The 19,893-nt window shown below is 41.0% G+C and overlaps 1 protein-coding gene across 2 annotated transcripts in view; it reads right to left on the bottom strand.

The window, feature by feature from the left end:
• The window catches only part of LOC131351629 (BTB/POZ domain-containing protein kctd15), a 28,263-nt gene extending 12,523 nt beyond the window's left edge, over positions 1-15,740 (bottom strand). Inside the window, exons 1-3 of one of the 2 annotated variants that reach the window (XM_058387102.1) lie at positions 15,136-15,740; positions 11,833-12,008; positions 4,689-4,833 (exon numbers count right to left, since the gene is read on the bottom strand). In XM_058387102.1, coding sequence (XP_058243085.1) covers positions 4,689-4,833; positions 11,833-11,996 — 309 coding nt within the window. In that variant the 5' untranslated portion in view covers positions 11,997-12,008; positions 15,136-15,740. Of the gene's footprint in view, positions 1-4,688; positions 4,834-11,832; positions 12,009-14,664; positions 15,104-15,135 lie in introns of those variants that run through there. The other variant, XM_058387101.1, reaches the window with a different exon arrangement.
• Between the last annotated feature and the right edge of the window lie 4,153 nt (positions 15,741-19,893).

The following is a 19,893-nucleotide window of genomic DNA, read 5'->3' as shown; positions in this document are numbered from 1 at the left end:
AAATAAGGACACAATCGACTCAGATGATTCGAAAATCTTCAGGAGTCGGTGCTGATGAGAAAGAAGTACGTGCTGCCCGTGATGCTCCAGGCGTACGACTACACACTAAGCGGACTGTCTACTGGACGGAGCTATTTGAGCATGTACAAAAGAACAGAAGTGTTACTCACAAGCTGTGTTCTATTAACCGTTCATGAGCAGGCCCTGCTACTAATAACAAACAGATCAGGGCGTGAAAGGAGATGACGAGTTTCTTACTTGCTCATGCCAAAATATACAAATCGGGGGCTGAGGTGAAAGTTACTCCACCAAAGAATTCAACACCACTAAGCAAAAGAAAACTCAACCCTGAGAGCAAAAAAACAAAACAAAATGGAGGCGGAGCTAAAAGTTTACGGACACACCCATATGTGGTTCTTCCCCAAGCCTGAAGCACTTGCATGCTGTAGTGTTAAGATTAACCTGTTCCAGCATGACAAAGTGAGAGCTCCATGAACTAGTGTGTGAAGATTGGACTGGAAGAACTGGAGTGTCCTGCACAGAACCCTGACTCTGACTCGACACCTCAGGGATGAACCGGACCTGGAGCCTCCTCACCATCCAAACATCAGTGTCTGATCTCACTCATGCTCAAATCCCCTTAGCCATGCTCCAACATCTAGAGGAAATCCTTCCCAGAAGAGAAGACTGGAGCTTATAACAGTAAAGTACGACTAAATATGGCTAAAGGAGCATTATGATCGGGCGTCCAGAAACTTTTAGTTACAGAGTATAAATACATGAGCCGCCTAAATCTCACTGGATTGGTGAAGAATGTTCACGTCACATTACATAAGTCTTCTTAGCAATAATCGTTATCGTGCCTGCACTATGACTTTGTATGACATGTTTTAAGACTAATAGTGCTGCTCTTTATCTAAATTTGCAGTTAAATGCACCTCAAACATGTTAAAATGGAGTAAAAACCAGCGATTATGCTGCAGATCACAAGAAGACAGAGCTCTCATGGAGGATATAATCATACTTTTCATATGAGAGCGAGATCAGCACAGCAGACTACATATATACTGTTTTTTGGAGTCAAGTTTTTAGACCTTACAAATACACTACTGGATGCGTGACGTGTTTTAAGAGCATTGCACTCAAGCTTGGGCTGAATAAAGACAAGGGATTACAAAACTACTGAATACTAAAGAAATACCAGTGACAAAGATGGACAAACTTAGACCTGTGAATGACCGAGAAGATGCGTACACTGAGGTCAGGTACTTTTTGTCTTACTCATCTGACTGCTCCATTCAGACAAATCTGATTGTTAAGTGTTTCGTGTTTTTTAACAAACGATCCTCGATCACTTTTTTAGCTCGGTGTGTCTCACATAATAACTGAGATGCTTCAGATGCTGTGAATCCTGATCAGTGTTGAGAGATGACTGTATACACAATACGATAATCAGGTTAAAATTTCCTTACACAATTTTTAGGCTAAGAAAACAGCCATGAGTTCAGAGTTTAAACAGGTGCTTCTGTCTCCATTTATAACTGAGAACATCTACTTTGAGTCAAACAGAAATAAAGTGAAACTGGTTCATTAATTTTCAAGAATGACTGTGTTTAAAAAATATTATTATCCCTTGTTGGCTTCAATTTAAGATTTCAACTGATATTTATTTATTTATTTATTTATTTATTTATTTATTTATTTATTTTTCCATTTATTTATTTTTCCATTTATTTATTTTTTCATTTATTTATTTATTCAAAACCATTTCAATTTGCATGCATCAGAAATGCATCTTTCATATTTCCAGATTTTAGATTCAGTTGGAGAAAGAGGAAACAGTAATACATAATTAATATATTACTTAATATAATATATAAATTATAAAATAATAATAATATTTTTTTTTAAATCAGGTAACCGTAAATAGGTGCATTGTAAACAAACCTATATGTTACCTACATAAACACCTCCTAAGTAGATGTGTGTGTGTGTGTGTGTGTACAGCATGTAACTTGCCTGTTTATGTAACCCTGATGTTTATTGTTAATTCTGTTTTTCAAAAAAAAATAAAATAAATAAATAAATAAATAAATCTGGGAATAATATTATCTTGGACTCTCATTCAAATGAAGCAGTGTCTTGCCTTTTTATCTATACATAAAAATGATCAGTGATCAATGATCTCCATCCATGAATCCATCCATCCATGAATCCATCCATCCATCCATCCATCCATCCATCCATCCATACCTGCTCTCTCTCTCAGTGAAATGTGTAGCAACTGTCACAATCACAAGCTCTCCAGTGAAACAGTTCAGTCTCTAATTCATTCTTACATAAATTCACATCAATCACTTTTTATTTGTTTGGCAAAGAATGACAACAGGTTATACAGATGTCCTGAAGATTCTACTCACTGCCACACACACACACACACACACACAATATTGTGACTGTAGCTGTTAACATGTACACACTGTATACAACAACAAAATCTTATTTTACTGACGTATACTAGTAGCTCATAATCCTCTCTCTCTCTCTCTCTCTCTCTCTCTCTCTTTCTCTCTCTCTCTCTTTCTCTCTACAAGAACTAGATTTTGCACTGCAGCAGATGAAATCTGTTCACTGAATGTAAGGAACACATGTCCAGGGTGTGGTACTGATCCCCGAGGCCAAGCGGAGCAGTGATGCCATACTGATAAAGACACGCAAAAAAATAATCCCACCAATCACGGTGTTTCCTCTTTCAGAGGTCACGCAAATCATGCGCTCCATCCAGAGTTACAGACTGCACCAGCGTTAGTGTAAATCAGAGAACGTGTGATTCAGCTCTGTATATTTATCTATATAAAGCTTAAAGGTGGATTTGTATCAGAAAGCTGGAAGTGTAGCTGGATGATTCTGTGCTATTTGATCGTACCTTTATTCAACACTGATGATATTTTAGACCTGATGTTAAGGCATAAGCGTTGAGTTTGCTGTACATTGAAACACCTGAAAACTAGCGTATGATTTTGTGCTTTCTCGCTAAAGCAAGGGTCGGAAAAATAAAATCCACCAACAGACAAATCCAACAATTTGCTGAAGGGGAAAGTATGTGGGATGTGAAAGACACGCATTCGCTTCAAGCGGCGCTTACTTTCTGTGTGAACTTAGACCTGCGGATTCACAATCCTCATTCCTCTGTGCCAATAGAAACCAAGTGGGCGGGACTGTAGTGTCTTTGGTTGATAAAAAAACTCGCTGTTTTCTTACTGAATCTGGAAAGAAAAGGCATGCGCTAAGGTTTTTGTGGTAAAACTTTTGTTCCCTGATAGGATTTTGTTTTTAGCCACGCTCGAACCTTCCTCGAACCTCTGAAGACATCTGAAACCTCAAATATGAGAAGATATGGACGTGCGTATCCGTCTACGGAAAATGAGATAAAAAAAAAGTTTTATATCTGCTACAGACTTCCATCACGTTTTTGTGCAGAGAATAACATCAGGCTGCAGACGTGTGTGGGGTCTGATCGTGTCTGAGTGCAAATTTCATTTCAACAAGCCGGTAAAAACCTACAGAATGCACTTCCATAAGAATGTGTACACTGGGGCATATAGTTAAACCAAAACAAACATGATAACCATTACGTCTCCTCAGATTTTTGATCAATCGTACCGAGTAGATGTTGTCTAGTGAGCCAAAAAGTTAAAGACAGGAACAGAAATAAAATAAGCGAGGTTATTCTACACTGGAGCGCTGAAACCTTGGCTTTGACATCTAGTTCATAACGTCTTTATTTCTTTACAGTAGTATAGATTCTATTTTCGAGTTTCTTTCTCCACTAGAATCCGAATCGAGCCAGTGTGCTTGTACTGGACGGTTCTGGAGTAGTGTAAAGACTGCTGTATGTGAGGCTTGGCCAGGTGGAGCAGCTTCCTCATACGGAGAGCAATACAGGAACCAGGTATGTGCAGCATGTGTGTGTGTCTGTGTGTGTGAACATGTAAGGGAAAGATGGAACAAGGGACAGAGTTACAAATCCACATAATCTATGCACTGTTGTGGATCTCTGAACAATAGTAGACGAAGATCTCTAAATAACAGTGTACCATTTAAAATTTTGGAATGCCGGGATTGAATCGGATACCTTTGAATCCCATCTCATGCACAATTACTAAGCTTTTTACACAGAAGCGCCGTGTTTTAATATCAGAGCACGCTGTAATGAGATGTCACTGACACATACCCCCAAAACAGCCGCCTTCTTATCTCCTCTAATAAAAACTGCGACTTGAGAGTCACATCTGGAGAGACTGACAGCTGTGTAGATGTAGAACTCCCTCTGATATAATCTAAGATTAATGCTGATAAAGAGTTTTTTTGGAAAACAGTTAAAAAAAAAAAGGACAAATATTTCCACAGCAAAAAGTTTCAGATCGAATTTAACTGAATAAAAATATCAGCTGTGAGGAACCGTCTCAGGTTTCTTCATTAAACAAGTTCTTTTCTATAGAACATTATTCTGTATAGACGTTTTTGTTTTTTTTTTCATTTTCTAGCCCATTCCCAGGAGCACACGCTACTCCTCTTCGTCGTTCACGGGTGTGCTTAGGTGTTGAATACAGTATATATATATCATACTGGATATATTGTCAGTGATCTAAATGATTTCTGGCTAAACACCGAGTTTAAGTTTTTACCTTGAAGTCTTCAGGCAGCAGCAGCTTGCAGGTCCTGAGGAAGCTGAGGATGTAACGGAAAATCTCTCCGTCCCTGTCGATGAAATAGTGCTGCTTCAGACTGTCCAGCACGATGGGCTCGGTGCCGTTAAAGAGACGACTGATCCTGAAAATTAAAACGCGCACGCACGCACACACACACACACACACACACAGGCAAACACGGTTAATGGAGTAAGGCTGGCCTTCTTCAAATGCATGAAACAATTACCATTTATTTTTCCATTTTATTAGCAGCGAGCCAGAAGCGTATTAGCACTCCGGGTTGAAAAGAGCAGCTCAAGGCGCAATTCTGGAGTAGAGAGACGGAGTATGAGTTTGAAGTATTTCTCCCTTTTTTTGGGGGGGAAAGTATAAGACAATGCTGCATTCTCTGGCAGAGGAAAAGAGGGTCTGGCAGGAGGGTAGGTTTACCGGTTCACTGCTGAGATGAGTCAGGCAAAAATATGCCACACAATACCACACAGAGCCACAAATGCCACTTCTGATACAGCTGTTTCATGGATGTGTTCTATTTCTAACTCAAGCTCCACTTGTATACTACCACTACTAGTTATTCTACTTACTCTCATATAATCAGTGGTGTTTAAAGTATAAAGTTTAAAGTATAAATGGATAAAAGCACTCACACACACACACACACACTAATCCATGCATCTACTCAAGTCCATAATTATTGGCACCCTTTGCCAAAAAATATATAGACAATGAACACAAAGCATGAACTTAAACATTCTTAAGTAAAGAAAAGTAGTGGTTTCAAAAAAATATTGGCCCCATGAAAGTAATGTCTGGATGCTGACCGCTGGAGACGTAAAAAGAATTGAAGCTGAAAGGAATGGATGATGATCTTCGAAAGAGTCCACGAGGACCACGAGCCTCGAACCAGCGCCAAAGCGTCAAAGAGCCATCAGCGTATTCTTGCCAAATGTAGACATTCGTTTCAAATTCGTTTTATTCATTGCAAATAAGCTCGAGTATGGTTTCATCTAACCGTAACAAACAATTTCGGATTATAAATCATTTGATGGGCTTCTCTCATAAAGGGATTTGTTCATCCAACGTTTCCACGCAGCTTTCTGTCAAACCTCAAGACACATCAGCAAGAACAAACTCTGTCATCGCTGGGCTTCTTCTTCGCCTCCCTCATCATCCTCCGGACTGTGTGTGCTCTGCCGGGGAAATGTTTGATCATTTCAGACATTCGAAAACGTTTTATTACAGCCCTGATTGTATTTAATGGAATCTTAATGCCAAGTACTACATTTGAGATGAACGCTGCTTCCTGCCTGACTTCCCGTCTGAAACCTCTGCTGTCAGTGGAGCCGGCGTTATCGCCGCGCTGATGTAATCTCGGGGCCTGGTCAGCTGATTTCAAAGGGGAATCGCAGGAGGATTCGAGCTCTTCCCGTGCGAGTGCTTGTCACAGCTCGTTATGAAGCTAAACAGAGAGCGGGAGAGAGAGGGAGAGAGAGAGAGAGAGAGAGAGAGAAAGGAGGAACAAAGGCATCGACGGGAGATTCGATGCACACAGGTGTGTTTGCGCTGAAGCCTAAAGCTCGGAGATGAATGGAATTGAATTTCTATTACGGTCTGTCTCTCTCGCTTTAACGCTCAGCGCGTGTGTGGGAGGAATTGCACTACAAGGAGTATCTGTCCAATTCAACCGCTTTAACAACACAAGACGAGTACTGACCTTATTTTAAAGGTATCCCAGCCACCACCCCCCTCCTTTCTTCACAGCTGACAAGGCAAGATTTTGAAGCCAGTAAGAGATACAACAAGCTTATTGTGCAGATCTCTCTCTCTCTCACACACACACACACACACACACACTCAGACTGCCAGTCGGCTTTTTTTTATATCATGTGCACGTATTATCAAGGGAACCAGGACGCACTACTATTACAGCCCTAGTGTCCACTCCTTAAAGCTGGACGTTACTGTATGGATAAGGTCTCTAGTCTTGTGTTCATCCCCTTCTATAAGCACTTCACTGTTACTTTGGCTACTTAGACCTGATGGATGTGATGATACTGTATAATATCAATACTTTTATAATCTACTTTCTAGTACATCCTTCAGAGATGTGAGTACTTTTATTGCATGGACCAAATGTACTGCATAAATATTGCATACTGATTGTACTGGAAGTTTCTTCTTTGTGGAATAATAAAAAATGCCGATCCTTCGTGCTCCAGTGGTTTAATCCGGAGAGTTCAGGTTACGGTCTCTGTCTCTTCTCGTGTCTGGTCCTCAGTGCTCTCTGGTTTCCTCCTACCTCCTGAAAACGTGTCGGCTGGCTATACTGAAATAACCCCAGGGTACTGATGCGTGTGTACATGTTGCCCAGCCATGAACCGGCATCTATTTAGTGTGTACAGTATTACCGCACTGGAATTTTAATCCTGTGACCCTGAGCAGGATAAAAAGCGATCGGTGAATAGGAAGATGAACGCCAACATGTCGTAAAAACTTTTGAATAGTGTTAGGATCATCACACACCCCCTGCTGCAAAAAAATCTCAGTCCACACATACAGTGTGACCGATATGTAACAAAGGATGCTTTTGTCTTAGACATGGGAGTCGTACAATGCCGGAATCTTCAGGGAGACGCGTCTGTGTTTCCTCTTTATCTGTGCGTCTGCCTAGAAAAGCTCTCTGCAGGAGCCGGCCTTTGCTGGTTTCCTCCGTTTCTTTGTACGTGTACACCTCGCCCTCTCGCTCCCTCTTTCCTTTCCTTCATTCAATGCTGCTGTCTCTCTCGCTCGCTCTCTCTGTCCCTTCTTCTTTTTTTTTTGCCCTCCTCTGGAAATCGATGCAAAACGCTTTATAAAAAACCAATACTCATCTCCCTGTTGTGCCTCGGGTCTTCCTTTCTCATATGCTCTTGCAATTCTTCCAGCTAGAATTTCACCATGCGCCTCCGGGCCAACTCTGTTTTTCATCTCCACTTTTTTTTTTCTTTTTTTAAAAAGCAATTAAAATGCTGCCTGTTTTTCTTTCCTTTCCTTTCCTTTCCCTTCCCGCTCTCTCTCTCTCTGTCTCCATGTTTTGCCCTCTCTCTCTCTCTCTCTCTCTCCTTTCACTTGTTTGCTGTCTGCTTGTGTACATGTCTACACATCATACTTTCTGTGTATCTCTCTCACCTTCACTTCCTTTTACTAAATCAGCACCTCCTGCCCTGAATATCTGAGAGGGTGGGATTCTCCTTCGCCTTTTTTTCTGTCATTAGTGATAAATCAAGCTGTCTGTGAGAGAGAGAGAGAGAGAGACAGAGAGAGATAAAGAAAGATAGATACACTACTCAGTGATGGCACTGATCTGGTGTGAGAGACGAAGAGATTTGGGGGAACAGACAGTTTGTCCGTATTCATGTGTGTGTATGAGGCACTGTGATTGAATCTGTGGTGCTATTTGTTCCCTCAGAGCGCACACACACACACACACACACACACACACACACACAAAACAGTCCTTACTATAGTCAGACTTTCAGTAGCTCTTACCTATGTGATTAGGTTTCCACACAGACACGCACACACACACACACACACACTAAAAAATTATGATTATTAGGCTAAAATCCAAAAGCCCAAATCAGATAATGGTGTGTATGTAAACACAGTCCATTGCTGTGATAAAGACTTACTAATCTCTACATTTTTGGTTAGTATGCTTTCCTAGAAAAGAAAAAAATAGCCTCTGCATATCATTTTTTAAACTTTTTAACAATAATTATATTATGTATATTTGATCCTCAGATCATGCTTATGTACAAGCATGTTAAAAAAATGATAGAAATTACAACTAAATCTGCAAATGTGTTTTAACCCTTATTTCTAAAATAAATAAATAAATAAATAAATAAATAAATAAATAAAGGTGAAGTGTGTGCTGAGCAAATTTCAATTCTTCTTCACCAGTGAACAGCTGATAACTTCCTGTTAAGACTAGAATCAATCTCCTGCACTTTTGGAGCACATAGCACATGTTTTAGACTCGCACCCTCCGGTGTGATGAGGGTGAGGTTCCGCACAGAGTCTGCTTCCTCTCAAGGTTTCTTCCTCACATCATCTCAGGGAGTTTTTTCCCCCCATCACCCCAGTCACCTCTAGTTATAGATTTAAAATGTATATCCAGTGTTGCTAAATATTTTTGCGAGGATGTCCGCTGTTAAAAGCTCTCAATATATAAATAAAATGGCATTGGATTGAACTGTAACTTAAAATACTGATCCTGTGTTAGAGATCAGACTTCGGGGGAAAAAAATCTCTATCCAAATTTGTATCAAGGTGTGAAAGTTAGATCTGTTCCTCGTGTACTAACTGGGGAAACACGGAGCCTGTGTACCTCCTGTTGATTTTCTGCTGATGTATTATTAAATCTCCACACTTCCACCAGGTGATAAACAGATTCACCTCGGGTTCCCTGCACGAGCCATAGCTTTTCTCCTGAGCGTAATGGAAACAGCCTTCTTTCCATCATTCAGGCAGGTGACACGAGTCCCACAGTTGGCTAGTGGATAAATATTAAAGCAAACATGAGATGTTAAGATTTCCATAATCGAGATGTGAACTGTTTGACGTGGGTTCGATATTTCTGGTCACTGATGCGAAAATAGTTTCACATGTTGGTCCTTTTTCCTCCTCTGACCAGTGTTAATGATGCTCATTACTGTGGTCTGTTATTATTATTAGCATATAATCCACACATTTACCCCAGTTACGACCCCAAACTTCTTTGTCTAGCGATGCGAATTCACTATTAACCTCAGATCTTAGATCAAACTTTTCTCCCCGTAGAGACTGATTGTCTGAATACCCACACGGCTGTGCTGCGCAGCGCTCAGCGGCGCCTCATGTTCATTAGCTCTGATTCTCTTTAAGCTCCTGTCTGTTGTGTGTAACTGATGCGTGTCAGAAGCGCGAGGCCCGACCCTTCCGGCGCTCTCCATCAATGTTTCATGGCCTCTGTCTCTTCACGCGGCCGCGAGAGAACAAGACGGATGCTGCCCCATTACTTACTGCACTAACTTTCTCTTCCCTCACTGCATTATTAACAGATCAATCTATTAAAAGACATCATCAGCTTAAAAGTCCTTTAACCTTGTTCTTAGCTGTCACCCGCCCCCTCGGCGCTTTCTTTAACCGTCTGTGTGCCAGAGCCAGGCTGCAGGAGCAGCGGCGTGCGAGGGTGAAAGTGAAAGTACATTATAAACAGAAATAATACTGAATCCAGCATGCTGATTGTAGTGCATTCAATCAAATAAAAAAAAACTAGAGCAAAATCAACCTAGCTCATTTCTGCTAATTCAATATCACACTATTTTCGTTATAAATTCTATTCGACCCGGAGCAGCGCACATTATTGCCTAGTACGTTTAACATGAACTAAAGATGGCACATCTGGATAGTTATGACATTTCAATCAAAGTCTGAGCGAAAAAAACATGTCACAATTAATAATAATAATAATAATAATAATAATAATAATAATAATAAGGAAAAACACGATTCAACGAAAGCTGGGGTTTATTTTTTTCCTTAATAAAGACTGTGACTGGGAACACAAAATAAAAAAATCTCACAAAGGAAAAGGTAATAAATAAAAATGAAAGTGGCTAGATACAACAAGCCTTCAGCGCTATTCCTCAGGAGTATAAATGAAGCATCATTTGATTTCCTAAAACAGCCTGACAGCAGTTCGAAGGGAAATACCGACTCAGTGTCGACTTCCGCCTCATAAACTTTCCATCAGACTCCGGCTACTAAGTTTTCTTGCTAGTATGCACCTTGAAATTCCAGCAGCTGTATAAACCTACTTGCTTACAGATGTCGAGAGCCGCTACCAGCTGTTAACTCCGTTTCCTCTTATTTACATATTAATGCCGCATTTGGGTACGATATCTAATCGGAAGTATCACGGACGGTGGCTTGTACGTGGACTTTGTTATAGAGAGGTGGACGAAGTGGGAATTTCATCACCTCCTCGCCGTCTGAATGCGACATAAAATTTCCACGCTTAAATAATGGACGTTATTCCCGACAATTTTCACTAACCTAAGCTGTGATCTCTTAAAAGATCTGCACATCATGTATAATATAATGCAGAAATGTGTGGCTAATAATATAATGCAGAAAAGTGGGGCTAATAAATAATAAAATAATAAAAAATAAACAATTCCTTCCAAAACTACGAAAGAAATAAAAAAGCTAAATAAATGTGAATATTATCATAGACGGACATTTCGAATATTTTATTCAGCCTTATATCTCGCACCGTCTGGCATCAGCTGCTATATGTAATGAGGAGGTGATGCAAGTCTTCATATATGGGTAGAAAAATGAGCCTGAGGAGGTATACATATCTCGAACCCACTGACAGAAAGCTCAACACAAGTCTCCTGATCATCACATCATACTTCCCCAAACTGTTGCCACACTAGTGTCTAAAATGTGTCTATAAACTGTCGCGTTACAATTCCCCTTCTCTGGAATCGAGTGGCTCATAACTGATCCTAATATTAAACAAAAAATAAATTGCATCTCATTATTAGCAATAATTCCAGCTACCAGAAGACCTTACTGTTGCATATCTGCCATATCTGTGTATGCGAGTGTAATTGGCATGGCCATGTGCCACGCATAATGAGGTGCACAGGAGAGCGCTGTAGCTCCAGTGCGAGTGTTTGTTGGCAGTAATTACCGTACACCACTTGGCATGCGTAATAAGAAAGATGGCAGAGGATCGAGTCAAATCAATTTTTTGTCATCCCATGCATGTACAATGGGATGAAAAACCTCGTGCCTCAAGGACCACGTCTGAGAGAGGAAGAGGACCCGGTGTGTGTGTGTGTGTGTAAATCCGATAAAACGAGAAACACGGCACGATAAACAAAATACGGTTATTTAGCGTACGCTACAGTGTGGCTTTAATTAAGTATTTATTATATACAGCGCTGCATCATTCATTTATTTATCTGTCTGTCTAACACAGGACAGTGTGTGTAAGTACACAGGATTAAAATATCTCCACAGAGCAGTGTGATGAGCGAGGCGATATATTAATAAAAGCAAAGCTGAGTAGATTAAAATGTCTTACCTGGAGTCAGGGTACTTGGTGAGCGTGGCCAGGCTGCTCGTGTACATGTGCCCCCCCACATCGATGTGCACGGGAGCGTTGGCTTTGGTGAGCTGGGCGGGCAGCGGGATGCCCTGCGCTGCCAGGGGAGAGACCGGCGAGCGGGTCAGAGACAAGCGCGACATGCTTCTTCCTTCCTGGAAACAGACAAACGGGAAAGCCATAGAGAGCGATCTCAGTGTGGATGCTGTGGCACGTTAGGATCTCGCAGCTTTTCCGTCTTCCTCGCCCTTTATCAGCTCGCTTCCTCATCTGCCCCGCCGCGTATTTAGCTTACAAATTATTGCCAAGGCTCTAATTAAGTGTGTTTGTGTCGTCTTTTCACTGGCGCAGCCTGAGGGCAGAATGGAAACATGTTTATTAGCGATGCGGAGACACGGACGCTAAGGTGTTTGCCTCTGGGGGAAAGAGACAGAGAGGCAAAGAGAAAAGCTTACGAGTTCCTAATTAAAGGTCGCATGCTAGGTGTTAGACGTGATAGGCTCAGACGCTCTGTGCAACCAATCTGAGGATTTCGAGAAGGAAGGTGGGGGGGGGGAGCTGGGGCAGCCTTGCGCATGCATGCATGCATACAAAGCCGTGTTTAAAACCACCTTCTGACATACATTTTCTGCTAATCAGTAAGTAGGAGGAAGTCGAGGAGAAATGAGCCTCTTTGGATCGGTGGATCACGGGGCAAGTTCAAGCGCCTTGACTTAATGACACCATTCAGAATGTCTAGAACGGCTAAAAATATTCACCATCGCAGGGTGCTCTGTCTGGCTGCTGATTCTTGAATCATTTACTTGATGTCAGATCCACCACCGAGGCTGGAAATTGAAAGTGAAATGAAGCGCTGGAAAGGTGCTTAATAAACAGTGTGCTGCATTTCGTTCCCTTCAGACTGGAACTCTGCGTGAGCAGACGGTCTTGACAAAACTCGAAAACAATTCAGTTCGGGGATCTGAACAAACCGTAGAACTGTTTCAACGCCCAATACAATACCTTTACACTTCTCTGCGTCTTTCACTTTGCGTTAATTGTCTTTTGTTTATTTTTAAAGGAAATGTAATATCTTCTTCGACGTCTGTACAGGACGGATAAGGAAAACGGCTGAGCCGAAACCACGATCCAAATCTGGGCTACAAACCGGATCATGAGTTTTGTGTATCGTTCCACCCCCAGGGCAAAGACATGGGACGTGTGTGCTGTCATATCACTAAACTATAATGCAGCACTGCGGTTGTGGGTTGTGTACAGTTGTCCCATTCGATGCTGCGCTCAGCCTCCAGGCACTTCTAGATGGAGGTCATTTTAATCCGGAGAAGCCCGACTGTGGGCCTGTTACGGTCGGAGCACAGCAGCTTGGGAGTTTTGGAATCGATGTACCAAGGTGAGGCTTAAAAGTGTGACATAAATTTGCAACTGGAAAACGATCGTTAAGACCTCTCGTGTGGAACATGATGACGATTATTTAGAAAACATATAGATTTCTATTTTGTCACACATATGTGCATACAAATAAAGCAATATAACAAAAATTATGGTTTTCTTTTTGACTGATCCTTGTGTGTTTAGCAGAAAAACAGCCCGATATTTATTTTCATTTTATTTTAAAACACTTTAACAAATACATAGTGGTCTGACCCAATCTGTGAAGTACAAATTTCTTGAGATAATTAAATTAAATACTTACTAGAAACTCTATTATTCCTCTATTAGTCAACACGGATCAAAGTTATATAGACTTACTACACAATCTGTATGACTTTTTTAACTCGCATGCTGAAAGTCAGGTCTTTGACACTTCTGGATTTTTTAAGCAGGGAGGTAAAGTGCATCATTGTGAATTGTAAAGCAGCAAGTCCTTCCATCTGCTTTTTTGCTACACAAATGCCAGTTTTCCAGGGTGTTGCCTGTGTGCTCTCGGCACGCAGCCTTCAGCAAAAGGACTCATTTAATACATGGCTTAGATGAGACGTTCTGTGTGATCGAAGAAAGAAAACGACATTCTTGGCGTTTACAGCTATCCTATCTCCCTATATAGCTGCGGGGGGGACGGGGGACTGTAACCTGATGTTAATGCTGGACGACTGTGCACTCTCCGTCTCTCTCCTACACGAATGGGAGGAGTGGCGTGTGTATATATATATATATATATATATATATATATATATATATAGATAGATAGATAGATAGATAGATAGATAGATAGATAGATAGATAGATAGATAGATAGATAGATAGATATGTATGTGATGCACTATAAGAACTGGATTACACAAACAAAACACGCCAACCATGATGACCTATCATCACGAATTAAAATTAAGAAAAAATCCAGGTGAGAATAATAACAAAGAAATCACTTGATTGAATCAGTATGAATTTTAAAAAATAAACAAATAAGTTCAGGACCACATCAGAACCGTGAGAGTGTTTAAGACGAGCTTTCTCCACCAGACAGGACCTGAAGAACCTGAGGAATAATCAGATCTCTGAGTGTCTCTCTACTTCACATGTCTTCATCATCAGCAGCTTGCTTATAATCAGAAACACGTGGCATTTTATATATATGTATATATATGTATATATATATATATATATATATATATATATATATATATATATATATATATAAGCAAGATCCATGTCAGGATTTAAAGCTGGATTATTTTACAGGTTCATAATAAAATCGACCGGACAATGCGTTAATAACCACAGCAAATAAACATAACCGGACATTAAAGCGGTCAGTTATTAGCCACATCTCACAAAAAGTACACAATACATTAAGGTTGAAATGAATCCTACCGTCTCGAACATCGTAGTCCGGAGAAAATCCTGCTCGATTGGTTTTCCTTAATCGATAAGTTATTATTATTATTATTATTATTTTTAAAAAATTATAAAATTCCGATTCAGTTCGCTTTAATAAATCGTATCTCTTGTTCAAAACCTGACAAAAATAAGCAGCATTAAAACAAACCCCAAACAAACCGGTGCCCGATAGATCGATCAGATCAGAAACGCTCGCTGTGGCTTTAAAGATCTATAAGCCCCGGCGTTGCCTTGGTTACGTCCAAACCCGCATACTAGCGTACTAAAGAGTATGTCAATAGAGGACGTGGAAAAATGCGCACTACCGCACTAAACAGTACGCGGAAGAAAAAAAATCCAAGTCCTCACGCCACCGCATTCGCACTATTCTCTGTTTAAAGACGTTTAGTCCTCGACTTGTTCACAGCAAAGCCCAAAGTGTCCACTTAAACCTCTCGGTCTTACCTTGAAAGAGAAAGCTCCGTTTTTTAAATACGTCTTCTGGTGTCCAGGTAACTTTATCGTTCCGTCGTCCAGCGTTTTGTATTTTCAGATACAAGGGGGGAAAAATATAAATATATATATATATATAGAAATGTCCGGCTCGCTTATACGAGGAAGCAAGCCAATAACTCGTCTGCTAGGCTAAATAACAAATAACAGCAGAGCTCGGGAAAAAAGGGGGGGAAAGAAGAAGAAGAAGAAGAAGAAATGTCTCGCTCCAGGCTGCTGAGTCGCCTTTGGGGATGAGGATTATGGCTCCAATTAGCTCAAGCCAAGCTAAAGAGCTTTTTTCCCCCCTCTCTCTCTTTTAAAGGCGAAACCGTGATGTTCTTCTCCCTCTTCTGGCTATTGACAACCATTAGCGTTTTGGGTTCATTTTCCTTCCCTTCAAAGTAGGAATTCAGCTGAACTTCTGCTTTAGGAGACTGTCACGTCGTTCAAGGGGACTTAAAGAGTTGGAGAAAGAAAAGAAAGAAAGAAAGAACACAACAACAGATGTATAATCATTGCCGTTTCGTCTGATGTAAAGGTCTCCCTCAGGCGGTGTTGCAGCAAGGCAAACCAACCCCCCACCCCCCCACCCCAAACCAGGAGGACACTGCTCTGTTATTTCCCCTCCTCACTCTTAAGTAGCACGAACTTGTTGATAAAGTGGTTATAACAGAAAAGAGGATATTATTTTTTAATAGATATGAAGCAAGATCCTTGAATAGGGTTCATGCGGCGATTTCCCTCCGTCTTCTCTCTCTCTCTCTCTCTGTTTCTTTCTCTCTTTCTTTTTCTCTCATGTCTCGAAACTGTAACGCCAAAATGTCCTGTAGGCCATTAAAAAAATGACGTCTATCATGGAAAAAGCGCCCCCCCCTCTCATCCCCTCCCCTCGCGAGCGCCCTCAAAACGCGCCCGCAGCAAAACGCACCATTTCAATCGGCGCGCGCGCGAGCCTGGTTGGAGACGTCCGACTGACCCCCCCCCCCCAACACACACACACACACACACACACACACACACACACGCGCGCGCGCGCGCGCTCCTTCCTCACACCCCCTTTCCCAGTTGCCCCGCCCCCTTTCCCCTTACCCTGAGCTAGAAGCTCTTTAAAAAAAGAACTTTAAAAAGAATGTCTCGCGCGTGACTCGATCGAAGTGTGTTTATTCGTTGAAACGGAAACACGGTCTAATTAATCGAATATCCGTTAAAACAACACAACCACACTGTTTTAAAAAAACATGTATATCATCAGTAATCGGTCTGAATTTGACATTATCCAGTAGCTATCTGTGTGCCTGTATGAATGAAATCCGGTGCTACGGCTAATAAAAACACATTAAACGACAGGTGTGATCAGATCTGTCTCAGTACTGAGGTCTATCCTGGTTCGTTTTATATATTCCTACAGCTAGTGTTGCCTACGATAGCTGCTTTGGGTAGGTTAGCAGATTATTTATTCATCTGAATGTTTGTTTAATGTGTCTATAAATAATTGTAAATCATTGATGTAACGTCGAGACATGCAGGACAACAATTATTGGTGTTTGGCGCCCACTAGTGGACATGATTAGGAACATGCCCAAATGAAATATATTTTCTTTCATGAACTATCGATTAAAATGATCGTTTTCCAAAATATCTTGGCCAAAAATTGATACTTTTGCGTATTCCAATAGACTGCGTGTTTAATAATATAAAAACTATTAGATATCTTCTTCCGGCTTTCCCCTTCAGGGGTCTCCACAGCGAATCATCTCTCTCCACCTATCCCTATCTTCTGCATCCTCAACACTTGCACTTCATATCCTCATTTATTCCATCCATATACCTCCTCTTTGGCCTTCCTCTTTGCCTCCTGCCTGGCAGCTCCATGTCCAACATTCTCCTACCAATATACTCACTCTCCCTCCTCTGAACATGTCCAAACCATCTTAATCTGGCCTCCCTAACTTTGTCCCCCAAACGTCCAACATGAGATTATAAAAACTATAATTATATATATATATATATATAAACTATTAGATAAATTGTTCAAAATTATACAAAAAGTTTTTAGATACACACTAGCGGCTTCATTAAAGATGATTGATAGTATTTTAGTATTTAGTTTGCCTTCCTTTGTTTCTCAGAACTTCCTGATCAAATCCATACAAGGAACAAGTTTCTGTAAACCTTGTGGTGGCTCAAGTGGTTAAGGCTCTGGGTCGTTGACCAGAGGATCGGGGCTCAAGCCCTGTTGCTGCCAGGTTGCCACCATTGGGCCCTTGAGCAGGGGTGCTGCTTTATGGCTGACCCTGCTCTCTGACCCCAACCCCCTATGATGGGATATGTGAAGAAAGAATTTCACTGTGCAGTAATATATGCATAGTACTGTATACTGTATGTGACAAAGGCAACTTAATTTAAGTTTCCTTCCTTCTTAATTTATTTCTCTAATATATCACATATATGCTCTTTTCAGGTCAGGGCTTATGGTATGATTATTATGTCATTTGAATTCATTTCTTTGATTTCTGTACATTTTCATCCAAAATTCCTTGGTATACATCTGAGTTCATGATGCCATGAGCACAATCTCACCAACTTGTAAAACTGCCCCAGTCACCTAGTGCAGTTTGATTGAATTCTTCTCCTGGCTTTCTTTTAAACAATCTTTCTAGCATCAGATCTCTCCTAATTAAATTTGATAAGACAGCTCTCTTGAACTGCTGTCTTTTTGTACATGTGTTTTTACAAGGGGTAGTGGTTAAGTGGTTAAGGCCCTGGGTTGTTGACCCGAAGATCGGGGTTCAAACCCCAGCACTGCCAAGCTGCTATTGTTGGGTGCTTGAGCAAGGACCCCAACCCACCCTGCAATCTGACCCCAAACCCCAAGGATGGGATATGTGAGAAAGAAACTAACCCTGGGCAGTAATGTACTGTGTATGTGACAAATAAAGACAACAAAATTGAACCCCTGATGAACAGTTTCCACTGCTTTACTCACCCTCTGTAACTTCTTCTTCTTGATCCTGTTTTGAATAGTTTGCACCCTAAGTTGTATCTGTTCATTTTCATTCTGCCCAGTCCCCTGGTGGTCATTTTCGATCTGCATTTCTGCCTTTACTTTACTTTTTCATTCACAAATCCTTTTTTTTTGGAAGTCCATCCAAATCCCTTAGGGATTCATATCGGCTCCAGGGACCATGTATAATGGCTGACCCTGTGCTCTGAAACTAATTTCCTAAGAAGCTGGCCTATGTGAAGAATGAATGCAATGAAATTTATGTGTCTGTTAGTGTGGCTTAAGTGTCATTAAGTCTTCAGTCTGAGTCTGTTATCGAAGGAGAACATGTAGCTCAGTTAGGTTAGTTGTTGCTGCCATCATGTGGCATCACACACTCACTGTGTGAGACGTTTCCTCCTTTGTAAAGAGTTACTAATTCTGCTCATTTCAGGTTTTATAGCGTTTTTTTTAATTGATGTGGAACTGTATAATGTAGTTCCATGTTTGTTTATCTCGTGTTTAATGAGTGTTCGCTGCACAGTTAAAGTCTAGCACATAAACAGAGGGAGCCGTGGCCTGGGGTAGTGTGTACACAGGTTGAAAAAGTCAGACAGACTGTACATGTGTCTACAGGAAAGAAAGAAACAACATTCCCTTGAATGCTACAAATAGTTCTACATTTTGGAGAAATGGAGAAAAACTAATCGCAAACTATTTGGGATTGTGTTGACCTTTTACATCTTTGGCTACAGATTTGATTTTGCACTGTGTTTGTTTGATTCTTGCTCTCCTGGGTCGTGTCTTCACATGCATTCATCTCAAAAATATTGAAGGAGGTGTCCAACAAACACATTTGGGTGTGATTGGTCAGCTCTCCACATACTTTTATCCATATAGTTTATAGACGCACTTACCTACATTTGGTAATTGTGATTGTGATCATAGGAAAACCTGCATCTGCCTTCTTGATAGCAAGGTTACATATACTGTACAGTTGTGTGTAAAAATAATCTTCTGAAGAACAGCATTTGCTCTTTAGGTCATATGCTTATCACATTGTGTAAAGAAAAAGGCAATAAAACCCACCATCCCTCTGATATTGACCATCTCATTTCTTATTTGTTATTTGTGCTTTGTCTGAAATAGTCATACTGAATTCTTAATTATGCTGAGTGCTCAAGGATTGTTCAGATATTCGATTTCAACATTGTTGAATTCATAAAGAAGAAGAATAACTGATGGCACAAAGCTTTTATGATCGCCACACATACATTACAGCACAGCACTTTTCTTCGCATATCCCAGCTAAGGAAGTTGGGGTCAGAGCACAGGGGCAACTATGACACAGTGTCCCTGGAGCAGAGAGGGTTAAGGGCCTTGCTCAGCTGCCCAACAGTGGAGCTTGCAGATGCTGGGACTTGAACCCCATATCAACAACCCAGAGCCTTATCCACTTGAACCACCACTGCTCTTAAGCACCTAAAGTGTTCTCATGAGGCTTTGGCTCTGCAGGCTTTACAGTTTTACCTGGATGAGTCAAATCAGGTGTGTATTGTGGAGGCAGAGTTTCTAGTTGAGTGATGCAGGAGCTCCCTGGTACCAGAGCCGACCATCTGATCTGTAGAGAAGTGTTTCTGTCTCCCTCTACAGGATGTTTTCTGTCATGTTTGTGTCTAAGGTAACTGAGGGTTTGTTGGCCCCTCTGCTGAGCTGTCCTGCTATCTTATTTATTTCTATCTTTA

The sequence above is a fragment of the Hemibagrus wyckioides genome, linkage group LG04, assembly GCF_019097595.1.
Source record: "Hemibagrus wyckioides isolate EC202008001 linkage group LG04, SWU_Hwy_1.0, whole genome shotgun sequence".
Classification (NCBI taxonomy): domain Eukaryota; kingdom Metazoa; phylum Chordata; class Actinopteri; order Siluriformes; family Bagridae; genus Hemibagrus; species Hemibagrus wyckioides.
The sequence above is the reverse complement of the archived record's forward strand: the minus strand, read 5'-3'. Positions and strand labels throughout refer to the sequence as shown.